Source organism: Aethina tumida, chromosome 5, assembly GCF_024364675.1.
Source record: "Aethina tumida isolate Nest 87 chromosome 5, icAetTumi1.1, whole genome shotgun sequence".
NCBI classification, from domain to species: Eukaryota; Metazoa; Arthropoda; class Insecta; order Coleoptera; family Nitidulidae; genus Aethina; species Aethina tumida.
In genome coordinates this window covers 5433476-5446017 of record NC_065439.1, presented here as the reverse complement: position 1 = coordinate 5446017, position 12542 = coordinate 5433476, and the positions used below count along the sequence as shown (strand labels likewise).

The window sequence follows — 12542 nt, the reverse complement described above, 5'->3', positions numbered from 1 at the left end:
ATTTAGGATATAATTTAATGATAGAGTCTAATAACTTAATTCAACGCATTGAAAGAAGAGAGTAAATCGTAATATCAGTGATACAGTAATGATAAATTGGAAATTTTGATTATTTGATATAGACGTAATAGAGCTATTTTTGGATATATTGTCTAAGTATGAAGAAATTTTATATATATTGTACATGTATATTGATTCTATAAAATAACAACAATAAAAATTAAACTAATTTCAAATCAAATATATATTTTGGTAATGTAAATATAATTTTTTAATGTTCATAACCGTCGGGCAAAGCGTTGGTATGAGGATTATGGAAGAGGGACATATTACCGTCACCCCATGGGAATCGCTTGATGCGAGTTCTCAGATGATCGTACTTGACGAAAGGCACCTGTTCACGACCCCGACTTTGGTGACCAAGCCAGATGTTAGCGCCGCACAAAGCGTTGGACGGGAATGCCACCAAAAATGTCAGCTTCTTCCACACTTTAAAGCCAACTTAAATGCGAATTATATTGTACAAGTAACCTAAAAATGACAGGTGAAGTGATGCTTACCTTCGCGACTGCCGGAGATGGCGGATGGGCCAGCGACCCTAAATTTGTTCACAGTTTTGTTGACGGTGGTTTGAATGTATCTGCGAAATAAGTGGTTTATTATGGTAGTTATTTCAGCTAATCTTCAAGTAAAAATGGAGCAAGTTAATCAAAGAGATTGGTGTGTTTAATTTTAGAATACAGTAATGAAGTATGCGAATAGTAACTATGACATTGAATATAACATATATAGTCTCCATGGAAACGCACTGTAGAATATACTTTCTTCACTCTCTTCTTTTGGAGATCCCTACTCCTTTTAGAATTAATAAAGATCGTCTAGAGTACAAAAATTTTAACTAGTGCTAGAAAGAGTGTTTTAAGAATCTTTCCGGAGATACTTGGAACAGACTCTGTACCTTTTATGCGGTACCAACTTACTTAAAACTATAGCAACAATTACAGATCCCAATCAGATTTCTCGTAAAAAAAACCTGCATTGCTAATTCAATCGAACTGCCAGTCTCCTTTTTACCTCAAGATCTTCCAAATTTTCAACCTTAAAGCAATTTCCATTTCCTATTAAGTATTAAAAATTAAAATTCATTTTAAAATAAAGATATATTTCAATATGTAGTCACTTTCAATTGTCATTTATAAATAAATAACCGAAAAATATCAAAAGGGAGGATTTTTAACAATTTTAATATAACACCTTACACCCCTCAGATTGGAATAAAGTAAACTCTATTATATATAGAAGTATAGAAAGTAAACTACAAAGAAAAACTGAACAAATTTATAAATCAATTTCCTTCTCAGAATGCGTACTGCGCCTTGCTCCATCTCTTTTTCTTTTCCATTTCGTAAATCAGTCTGTCATTAATGAGCTTGTCTAACACACTGCTCAGCGCTAGTAGTAGCGAAATCGGTCTCAGTCCACCGTTTTCCTTGGGCAGCCACACTAACTTTGCTCTTCTCCATTATGCACCATATGAAAGACCGTACAAGGTGATTAATCGAAATTACTCTCTCAGGCTAGTAGAGGCGTGAGGTACGGGACATGTCCCACGGAAATTCCTTGAATTATATTTTACTATGGATTTTAGAGCTTATTAGGGGAAATGCCCATAATATTTGGATGTACCCTTTTATAATGTTTTGCAGTTTAAATTCAGGGAAGGCTCGCCAGATGTAAGAGTTTCTAAACCCCCTTTCAATAGCCTGAGCGCCCTGACTCGATCTCTTATTATTCTCTCAGTCACAAACGAAGTAGTTCACGTTCTCATCCGTACTGTTCGATCTAAATCCGCTTTGTGAGGAATGGAGAAGATTCATGCGCTCTGTATATATATATATATATATATATATATATATATATATAATAAATATAATTAATGTTGTAACTATAGAAATGTATATATAGAAAATATATTAGCCTGGTGTGTCATATACCAAAATATAAGTGTCTTAATTAAATCTCTTAATATTAACGTTCAACCAACTCATCAATTACTATTTCCAACAGGTTATGGGCCCAGACTCCTTAAAGAATAACCAGGTGTAGATATTTTCTCAAAAGAGAAACTTAAAATATTTCTTCGTTTATTGTAAGTACTACAAGAAAATATGTCGCATAGCGCTACTAGGCTTGAAATGATTACAAAAGATAACTACGATACTTGGTGTTTGCAAGTAGAAGCGCTTTTGGTAAGAAATGACACTTGGGGTTATGTGAGTAGTGATATACAGAGAGCTCAGGCAATCAGGACGAACAGAAAAAGATGCAAAAGACATCGAGTTGCTGACAGAAAAGCAAAAGCTGATTTAATATTAGCGAAAAGCCCTTCTGAATTGAAGCAAGTTAGGGGATGTCAATCTTCAAATGACATATGGAAGAAACTGGAATCAATCTATGCATCGTCCGGACCAACCCAAAAGCAAGTATGTTTAAACAACTAACACTACATAAAGTGATAGAAGGATATGATGTACGTGAACACATCAGTAAATTTTTTGATGCTGTTGATAAGCTCGAAAGAATGGATGTGAAGATTTATAACGATTTACTAAGCATAATGCTTTTGTACAGTCTCCCAGAAACTGATGAAAATATTCGTCGTGCTATTGAGACTCAAGACACTTTACCTGAAGCTGAAAAGTTAAAAGTAAAAATACTTGAAGAAGCTGGATCGCGAAAACAAAAATTAAATAAAAATGGCAAGGACTATTTCTTGAAAGTCGAGTGAAAAATTTCAAGCTGTTAAATATGGGGATTATAAAAAGACAAAGAAAAAATTTCCATTTAAGTGCAGCAAGTGTCACAAGATAGATCACAAAACTGCTGATTGTTATTTTAAAAGTCAGACTAAAGAACGGTTTAAGAATGCCTATTACGCCACGTCGTATGGACCCGAAACTGCGTTGAAGATGAATGTTAGTAATCCACGTTGGTGCTTAGACAGTGGATGTACATCTCATTTATGTAAAGATGAAGCTGATTTTAGTTCGTGGTCACTAGCTGAACGGACAAGTCTGAGTTTAGCAAGTAACGCATCTACAGCGGTGGAAGCTAAAGGAACTGTTATGCTTCAAGCTAGTATTGGTGCTAACGTCAATTGATCCTGAGAATACGTTGTACGTTCTAAATCTACGTGTAAGCCTCCTTTCTAATGCGAAGATTGTTGATAAGGATTGTGAAGTCATACTTATACGTAATAGAGCTATAGTACGAGATAAAAAATTGTACGAGTTTTGTAGCCGATGGAATTGGGGATCTCTATTACCTTAGACAATCAGCGGAAGCAACACAGATTGCGGAAACATACGGAACTAGGACGGACATTCAGATATGGCAGAAAAATTAGATCACCTTAACTCACATGATCTTATTGAAAATATGGTTGAACGTTAACGTTAAGAGATTTAATTCAGACACTATTTTGAAGTATCACACACCAAGTTAATATATTTTGTATATATATATGTCGGAGGGTTCATGTGAAACGCAAGTAGTACTATGGGTTGCATACTTATAGTACTTGGGTGGAATCAGCGGAAGTGCTAAGCAGGGGATGGTACTCGAACCGAGGGTGACGGTAGAGGAGACCTGCGAGGGCGGACAGTTAAGCTCCGTCAGGGAAGCTGTGTAGAAGTCTTGGCTTGGCTTGGCATAACCGTCGGGATCACCGCGTTTCATACGACTCCTACCTAGTTGTTTGACTATTAGTTGTAATCCTGTGCCTGTTAGTTCAATTACATTGTAAGGACTATTTGCGTGTTATTTAATATTCGAAATGGCCGATAATCCTGACCGCGCTGCGACATCAGAAGTGGGATCTGAATCAGGATCTGAATCAGGATCTGAATCAGGATCTGGATCAAGATCTGGATCTGGTGGAAGTGAAGTGGGAGTCGCTATTGGAACAACAAAATAGGAACTTTTTGGCTCTTCTACAAGCTCTGCGGCCACCGTCGAATCAGGTCAGTGTAGAATTGCCAGAGTTTGATCCGGATACAGAGAACGCTGATGCACAAGCTTGGATCTCGACGGCAGATATGTGCATTTCGGACAAATCAATGAGTGGTGCTCCCTTGATAATTTTGCTTAGTAAAGCTTTAAGGGGTCAAGCATCCTCTTGGCTATCAAAAGTGACATACCCGGAGATGACGTGGTCGGAATTTAAAGACATTTTTGCGTCAAGATATCATTGTCCCGAAACAACAGCGACTGTTTTTCTAAATTTCCTAAACAGTAAGCCAAAGGATGATGAATGTCTTGCATCGTATGCAGCTCGCCAAATGACGTCGCTAATGACTAGGTGTTCGAATCTGACAAGAGAAGAAATTCTAGCGAGTGCAGTTCTTGCACATATCGCATCATTCGAACCCAGGACTCGTCGACTTGCGATTACCTCCGACATCGATACAAGAGCTAAACTGCTAAAAGAACTGACCGTTTTTTTCTTATATGAAAAGGAAATCAACGACGAACGACTTCGACCACAACCCCAATAAAAAGCCTAAATTACCAATGGCTTCAACAATATGTTACAATTGTGGGAAATTGGGTCATAAATCGGACAAGTGTCGGAGCTCAAGAAATAATGAGAACCAGATGTCGAGACCCAGTACCTCGAGTGGACACCCATCATTCAATGGACCAAATTCAACGAAGCCATCGATTGCCTGTTTCAAGTGTGGACGACAGGGACACTTTGCATCACGTTGTACTGTACCCAACCACTTAGACGCCAATCCGTAGTCGAAGGGATCAAGTACCGAGCGTCGCGTCAATATGTGTTTGGTAAACACACCTGCAGCCACTTTAAAACATAAGGGTGAGAAGTTTTCATTTTGTTTTGATTCCGGGTCGGAATGTTCGCTCATTAAAAAAATCTATATCACTTAAGCTTAATGGTAAACGATTTTCTAATGTTGTTGTTATGACTGGCATGGGACAGATGAGTATAAACAGTACCTAACAAATTTAGGCTGTTGTTGAAATTTATAATATCTCTCTTGAAGTATTGTTTCACTTTTTACCGGATTATTGTTAGCAACATGACACAATGATTGACCGAGAAATTTTGAGTAAAGGATTAGCTGTTCATATGACATTTGAGGAACTTAGCCTAAAGAAAATCAATGTAGTTAACATGTGCGTTTTAAACGATTCCTACAAAATTAATTTTCAAAATTTAGACATAGAAACTGACAAAAGCTAGATTTTCTTTTAATATGGAGAAATGTTCTTTTCTTAAAAAAGTCTATTCAATATCTTGTATATCAAGTTTATGAAGTATGCAAAATTTACATAAATATCATAAAGTCATGTTTGATCGCTCTAAAGTCAGACACCAAACAAAATTTGATCCTATGTTTAGAATTGTTTTCTTCCTGATAGAGGTATTGAATGGTAATCTATATTTTTGAAGTCATTAAGTAGCAATCGAACTTATAAGTAAGCGCATGAAAAATCGTGGAAAATGTCAGAAAGTTATATTCCAGTTGAACTTGAAGGCGTTGAAAGAGACGTCAGTTTGAGTCCCAGTAGTGAGACTGTGGATTGTCTTACATGTGTCGATCTGTAACTGCAAGTGCAAAATCAGTTGGTTTTGATCATGGCGCAGGGGGCAGAGGCAATGTAGAGACGTTGTGTGTAGATGATCATTGTTTAGACGATGATTCATGTGTTTAATTGGGAATATAAACAAAGGCATTTGAATTATTATCAATGTTCATGTTTGGATATTTTGAAATAGATCTAAACAGTACCTGTGTTGAATGGAATCGGTTGTCTTATTTTGGGAAAGAGTTAATTGTAAAAATGTAATAATTATTTTATGAGTGTCTTGTAACAGATATTTATTTGGTATGACCGCATAAAGAAAATGCCAGAAAACTTTGTACCCAATGACGATGATTTAATCACTTTTTCTGAAGAAGAAGAATCAACGTAAATAATAGTTTAAATCTTAATTTTATTCATTTTTTATATTTTTATTATTATTTTATCATTGGACTGAAAACTGTGTGGACACTGATTAAGTTGAGAGCCGTCGCTGGTAAAGTGGCGAAGAGATTTTATCGCTGGTTAAGTGATAATTTCTAGTGAGAGCCGTCGCTGGTAAAGTGGCGAAGAGATTTTATCGCTGGTTAAGTGATAATTTCTAGTGAGAGCCGTCGCTGGTAAAGTGGCGAAGAGATTTTATCGCTGGTTAAGTGATAATTTCTGTTGAGAGTCATCGCTGGTTAAGTGATGACGAGTCTGTATTGCTGGTTAAGTGATATTCGAAAATATCGTAGATGTAACACGCATTGGGGCAAACTTTTATGCATTTGATTTGAAAGGTTGATAAAACTATCGATAGCCTGATATTAGTCAGGAAAAGCCGAATGAACTATTACTGTTTGAACTTAATTTGCAGGAAAATCACACGAGGACGTGTGACTTGTCAGAATGGCCGTGTCGGAGGGTTCATGTGAAACGCAAGTAGTACTATGGGTTGCATACTTATAGTACTTGGGTGGAATCAGCGGAAGTGCTAAGCAGGGGATGGTACTCGAACCGAGGGTGACGGTAGAGGAGACCTGCGAGGGCGGACAGTTAAGCTCCGTCAGGGAAGCTGTGTAGAAGTCTTGGCTTGGCTTGGCATAACCGTCGGGATCACCGCGTTTCATACGACTCCTACCTAATTGTTTGACTATTAGTTGTAATCCTGTGCCTGTTAGTTCAATTACATTGTAAGGACTATTTGCGTGTTATTTAATATTCGAAATGGCCGATAATCCTGACCGCGCTGCGACATATATATATATATATATATATATATATATATATATATATATATATATATATATATACATTTCTATATACTATAGAAAAGTATATACAAAAAATATATTAGCCGGGTGTGTGATACTTCAAAATAGAGAATTGTCTCCATTCCTCAAACGCTCCCTCACTGTATGCATTACAAACTCTTTCGTATTCCAATTTTAAATAAGCAATTATAATGCTTGGACCCGGGAAGCACCTTGGTTAGCACGTCTGTGGGCATCTCTTCACTCGGCATATATCCTAATTTAATATCTCCTTTTGAAATGATATTTCTAATAAAGTGATACCTAATGTCTATGTGCTTTGTCCTTTGGTGAAACACCTATTATTTACTCCAGCAGATATAACTTTGTGTTCAATCCACAATAGAATGCCAAAAAATATATATTCAGTGTCATGGAAAATGACAGAATTAAATGTTATTCAAGAACCTGAAAGTCCTTAAACTTCAAATATTTCAATGTCATCCTCCATGCTGAATTATGATAGAACAATGGCAGCAGAATATTAACGAACCCTTCCCAAAAGAAGTAAGTGTCATTCACAATAAAATATATTAATGTATATTAAGGGCAGGGATAGATTGGAGATACTAGTACGTTTTTATGATTTGTCTCATTTTTTATTATTATTTTTTTTTTCATTTCATTTTTGCAGGTTTTGTCGATTTTGAAGCCAATGATAGGCGAACAAACTTTGCTAATCACGCATTAGTTTTCATGCTGAAAGGTGTTCACAAAAGTTGGAAACAACCTATTTGTTTTTATTTTTGTGAACATACTACTTCAACAGTAGAGTTGGTGCGGGTATTAAAAGGAGTGATAAGACATGTTAGTTAATCAGGTTTGAAAAATGTCACTACAGTATCTGATCAAGGAGCAACAAATAACGCCGTCATTAATGTTTTATTAAAAAAGAACGAATACTTATTGTATAAAATAAAATATTGAATACAAATTTCAAGGCTATTTAATTGATGGCAATGAAATCGTCTATTTGTTTGATCCATCCCCACTTGGTAAAAAATGTCCGAAATTCTTCATTAAATAAATTATCACATTTTAAGTAGGATGAGTTGGATAAAGTTGCTTCTTGGTCACATATACATACATTTATAATATGAATCAGAAAATTGGGAATTTTAGTCAGTTTTCAAAGTTGACAGACGAACATGTCCTACCTAATAAAATACGAAAAATGAGGGTGAAAAACTGTACTCAAGTGGAGCACTATTGCTACAGCTCAGAAAGTTAGGGCTGAAATCACTAATGAGCTTCCAACAAATTCTCAATTTTTTGTGGACCCTTTTACATTTTACATTGTACATTTTACATTTTATATTTTACATTTTACATTTTACATTTTACATTTTACATTTTACATTTTACATTTTACATTTTACATTTTACATTTTACATTTTACATTTTACATTTTACATTTTACATTTTACATTTTACATTTTACATTTTACATTTTACATTTTACATTTTACATTTTACATTTTACATTTTACATTTTACATTTTACATTTTACATTTTACATTTTACATTTTACATTTTACATTTTACATTTTACATTTTACATTTTACATTTTACATTTTACATTTTACATTTTACATTTTACATTTTACATTTTACATTTTACATTTTACATTTTACATTTTACATTTTACATTTTACATTTTACATTTTACATTTTACATTTTACATTTTACATTTTACATTTTACATTTTACATTTTACATTTTACATTTTACATTTTACATTTTACATTTTACATTTTACATTTTACATTTTACATTTTACATTTTACATTTTACATTTTACATTTTACATTTTACATTTTACATTTTACATTTTACATTTTACATTTTACATTTTACATTTTACATTTTACATTTTACATTTTACATTTTACATTTTACATTTTACATTTTACATTTTACATTTTACATTTTACATTTTACATTTTACATTTTACATTTTACATTTTACATTTTACATTTTACATTTTACATTTTACATTTTACATTTTACATTTTACATTTTACATTTTACATTTTACATTTTACATTTTACATTTTACATTTTACATTTTACATTTTACATTTTACATTTTACATTTTACATTTTACATTTTACATTTTACATTTTACATTTTACATTTTACATTTTACATTTTACATTTTACATTTTACATTTTACATTTTACATTTTACATTTTACATTTTACATTTTACATTTTACATTTTACATTTTACATTTTACATTTTACATTTTACATTTTACATTTTACATTTTACATTTTACATTTTACATTTTACATTTTACATTTTACATTTTACATTTTACATTTTACATTTTACATTTTACATTTTACATTTTACATTTTACATTTTACATTTTACATTTTACATTTTACATTTTACATTTTACATTTTACATTTTACATTTTACATTTTACATTTTACATTTTACATTTTACATTATTTTAACGTCTGTGCAATAATGACACGGTTTATGAAATTATTTTAATATTAACTACACCAGACTAAAAATTTGTTTAATAATTTTAATAAAGAAATATTAAACTTGAATACTTTTGAAACATTATGTACAAAGTGTGAAAGTTTATAGATAAATTTTAAAACAAATATGATATTAATAACATAACGTAACCAAGTAATTTTAAGTCACAATTACTTTCAATAATTTTATTTATTATTGTAAGTAATATCTCTATTTTTCTCTATTATTTTGTTTATGTGTTACATATATCCATTTTCAATTTTCATATCTTTAAGAATTTTAATATTCATTTTAAAAAACTGTTATGTACAATTATTTATCTCTACTTTTTAAATTCGAACATTAAAATATAGTATTAAAAATTTGAATATACACACGGGCCTGTAAATATATGTGACACAACAAACGTATAGACAAATAAAATATATGACTAATATATCGTATACTCAAGATATATTAAATTAAAAAGTTAACTGATATTTGTTACTTGTTTTAAAATTATCCATAAAAGTGAACCTTTTGTTCTTTGTTTTTGACGGAAAATCGGAGCAGTTTAACCTTTTTAAATATGGACATAAACACATTTCAAAAGTAATTCTTTATTTTATTGATTTTATGGTTAAAGTTTAGTAATATATAAAATTATTTTGAATATTTTTATTATCATGAAAAAACTATGTCAATTAATAAATAATAACACACATGTTTCTTCATAGAATGTAACGTAATTGTAATCAATAAAATTTTAAACTTTAAAAGTAGCATCTCCCTGTGTTAAATTCCCTATATACACGCCGTTGATGACTTGGAACAATTTTCGAAAACTTCGTAATCAATCCATTTCACATTTTGGGTGTGGATTAATAAATGTTTGATCTTTGACATGACATGAAGTCATAATATTCTTTAATAACATAGATATGAATGGTCAAACTTTGGTCATTTTCTACCAAGTTTGTACACCAAATTCTAACCTAACCTAACCTAACCTAATCTAACCTAAGCTAACTTAAGGTAATTAAAATTAACAAAATATATTGTTGAAAAATCTAAGTTGAATATGTATTTTAGCACCGGTTGTCCTCCATCCATCTTCGTACAGTGACAAAAGGCATTTAATTGGAGAGAATTAAAATTAATTAGACATATTGTTGAAATTTTGCACAGGATTAAGTTTAAAGCTGAATTTGTATATAATTACAAGGCAAAATCTATAACAATAAGGTAATTTATTATATAAAAAAATTGGTAAAATGTCTAATTTGAATAATTCATATTTTAGCCTTTACAATACGATATTTTATTTTACAAAGCTGTGATTGTTGTGCAAATGACAACATATGCTTCAGATTACTATTATTGGTAATTGTACCCCAATATAAGGTAAAAATGATTAAAAAGAAAACTATTCAATGTTAAATTTTCTTTATATTTTAGATTATCCACCAAGATGATATTACGTGATCTTAGTCTAATAGTTTTATATTTATTTTCTTATGATTTATTTAGTTTATTAAATTAAATTACTAATAAGATTGATTAACAATCAGTTATTAATTACTATATTAATTGTTGTTGCTTTTTTTACGTAAAATTATTACATTAATACAAATGGCCTTTTACTTTCAATCGCACCCAAAAATGTTTTAATTTACATACATTCTTCATTAATTTGTTCGTTATATTTAACTGTACATCTAACAAATAATAAACATTAATGTAGTACAACTGATTTGACTTTATAAAAGTTAATGTTATATTTAACAATTTAAGCGTTTTTTTTCACAAATTTTTGGTGAGTGTTGTATTAGAATGGTACAAAAAACAATTAGACTATATTAATGTTCATTTTATACACTATATTCATACAGGTAAAATTATATTTTTAAACTTAATCAGTGATTCCAATGAAAATTTAATTTCGCAGTGCAGTGATTTGATCATTGATGAATACAACAATCGTTATAAAGGTAAGATTTTACAAATAATTAATAATTTCTATCAATATCTAATGTATTATACTTGAGTATTAAAATAAATAGTATATCTCGTTATTTGTTCTGCATTTCTAATTTTATAATTAGATTACATCAATAGAATTATAATATTTAATCCCAATTATTATTACAATCTTTAAATTCTAAGAAAAGTAGATATCCATATTCTTATATTTTATACATCCATTCTAATAGATGTTTAGTATGTTTAGGTTCCATTATTATTTTTCCATTTTAACGGTTTTTATTTTATTTTGTTTTGTTACTACAAAAATTTCCCTTTAATAAAAAAAATAATATTTCTTTAACTGATTTTGTGACTACAAATAATAAAATAATTTGAATTTATTTTAATTTTAACTTTAATTGTAGAACATTTATACAATAATATTAATTTTGGATATTAACTAATATAGTGACAGACTAGTATTTGTTAATTTTAGTAGAATTAAGAAAAAACACTATTATTAGAAATGGGAAATAAATAAAATAAGAGTAATAATTTCTTTTTCATTCGATTTTGTAATATTTGTTAGACTCACAAGTAAAAAATATAATTTTATGATGTATTATTTTGTAATATAAATGCGTATATAATTTTTAAAACCAACTAAGAATATTATGTTCTACAAATTATTGGGTACTTTAACTTACATGAGGTTTACTTTAAAAATACTTGTAAAAATATGCAAATTCATAAATTTGTATAATTTGAAAATGTAAGGTGACGCAGCTAGCTCCGATGAGGCCACATCTAAGGAATATCCTAACATTTTAAAGGGAGTTATTGAAAGAAGTGGTTATAAACTTGAACAAGTGTTTAACGTAGACGAAACAGGGCTCTCTTGGAAAACCTGGGCCTGGTTATAAGATGTCTAGAGAACGATTAACTCTGCCACTTGATGCAAATTCCGCGGGTGATTGTAAGCTAAAAACACTTTTAATATATTTGTCCGAAAATCCAAAGCCAATTAAAGGACTAAATAAAAATCAATTACCCATCATATGGAAATCCAACAGGAAAGCTTGAATGACTAAAGCTACTTTTGAGGACTGGTTCAAAAATCACTTTTGTAGAGAAGTGACAAAATATTTGCGAGACGATAAGGCCCATCCTTACCAGCGATAAATG

At 30.9% G+C, this 12542-nt stretch overlaps 1 protein-coding gene across 1 annotated transcript; it reads right to left on the bottom strand.

Annotated features, from left to right (window-relative positions):
• Positions 1–226: 226 nt before the first annotated feature.
• LOC109607772 (cytochrome c oxidase subunit 6A, mitochondrial-like) lies at positions 227–684 on the bottom strand (the record flags this gene model as incomplete). The annotated part of the gene is made up of 2 exons (XM_020024241.2): positions 227–501; positions 561–684. Coding segments are annotated over 2 exons (354 nt in total), but the record flags the coding sequence as incomplete, so codon positions are not given.
• Positions 685–12542: the final 11858 nt, after the last annotated feature.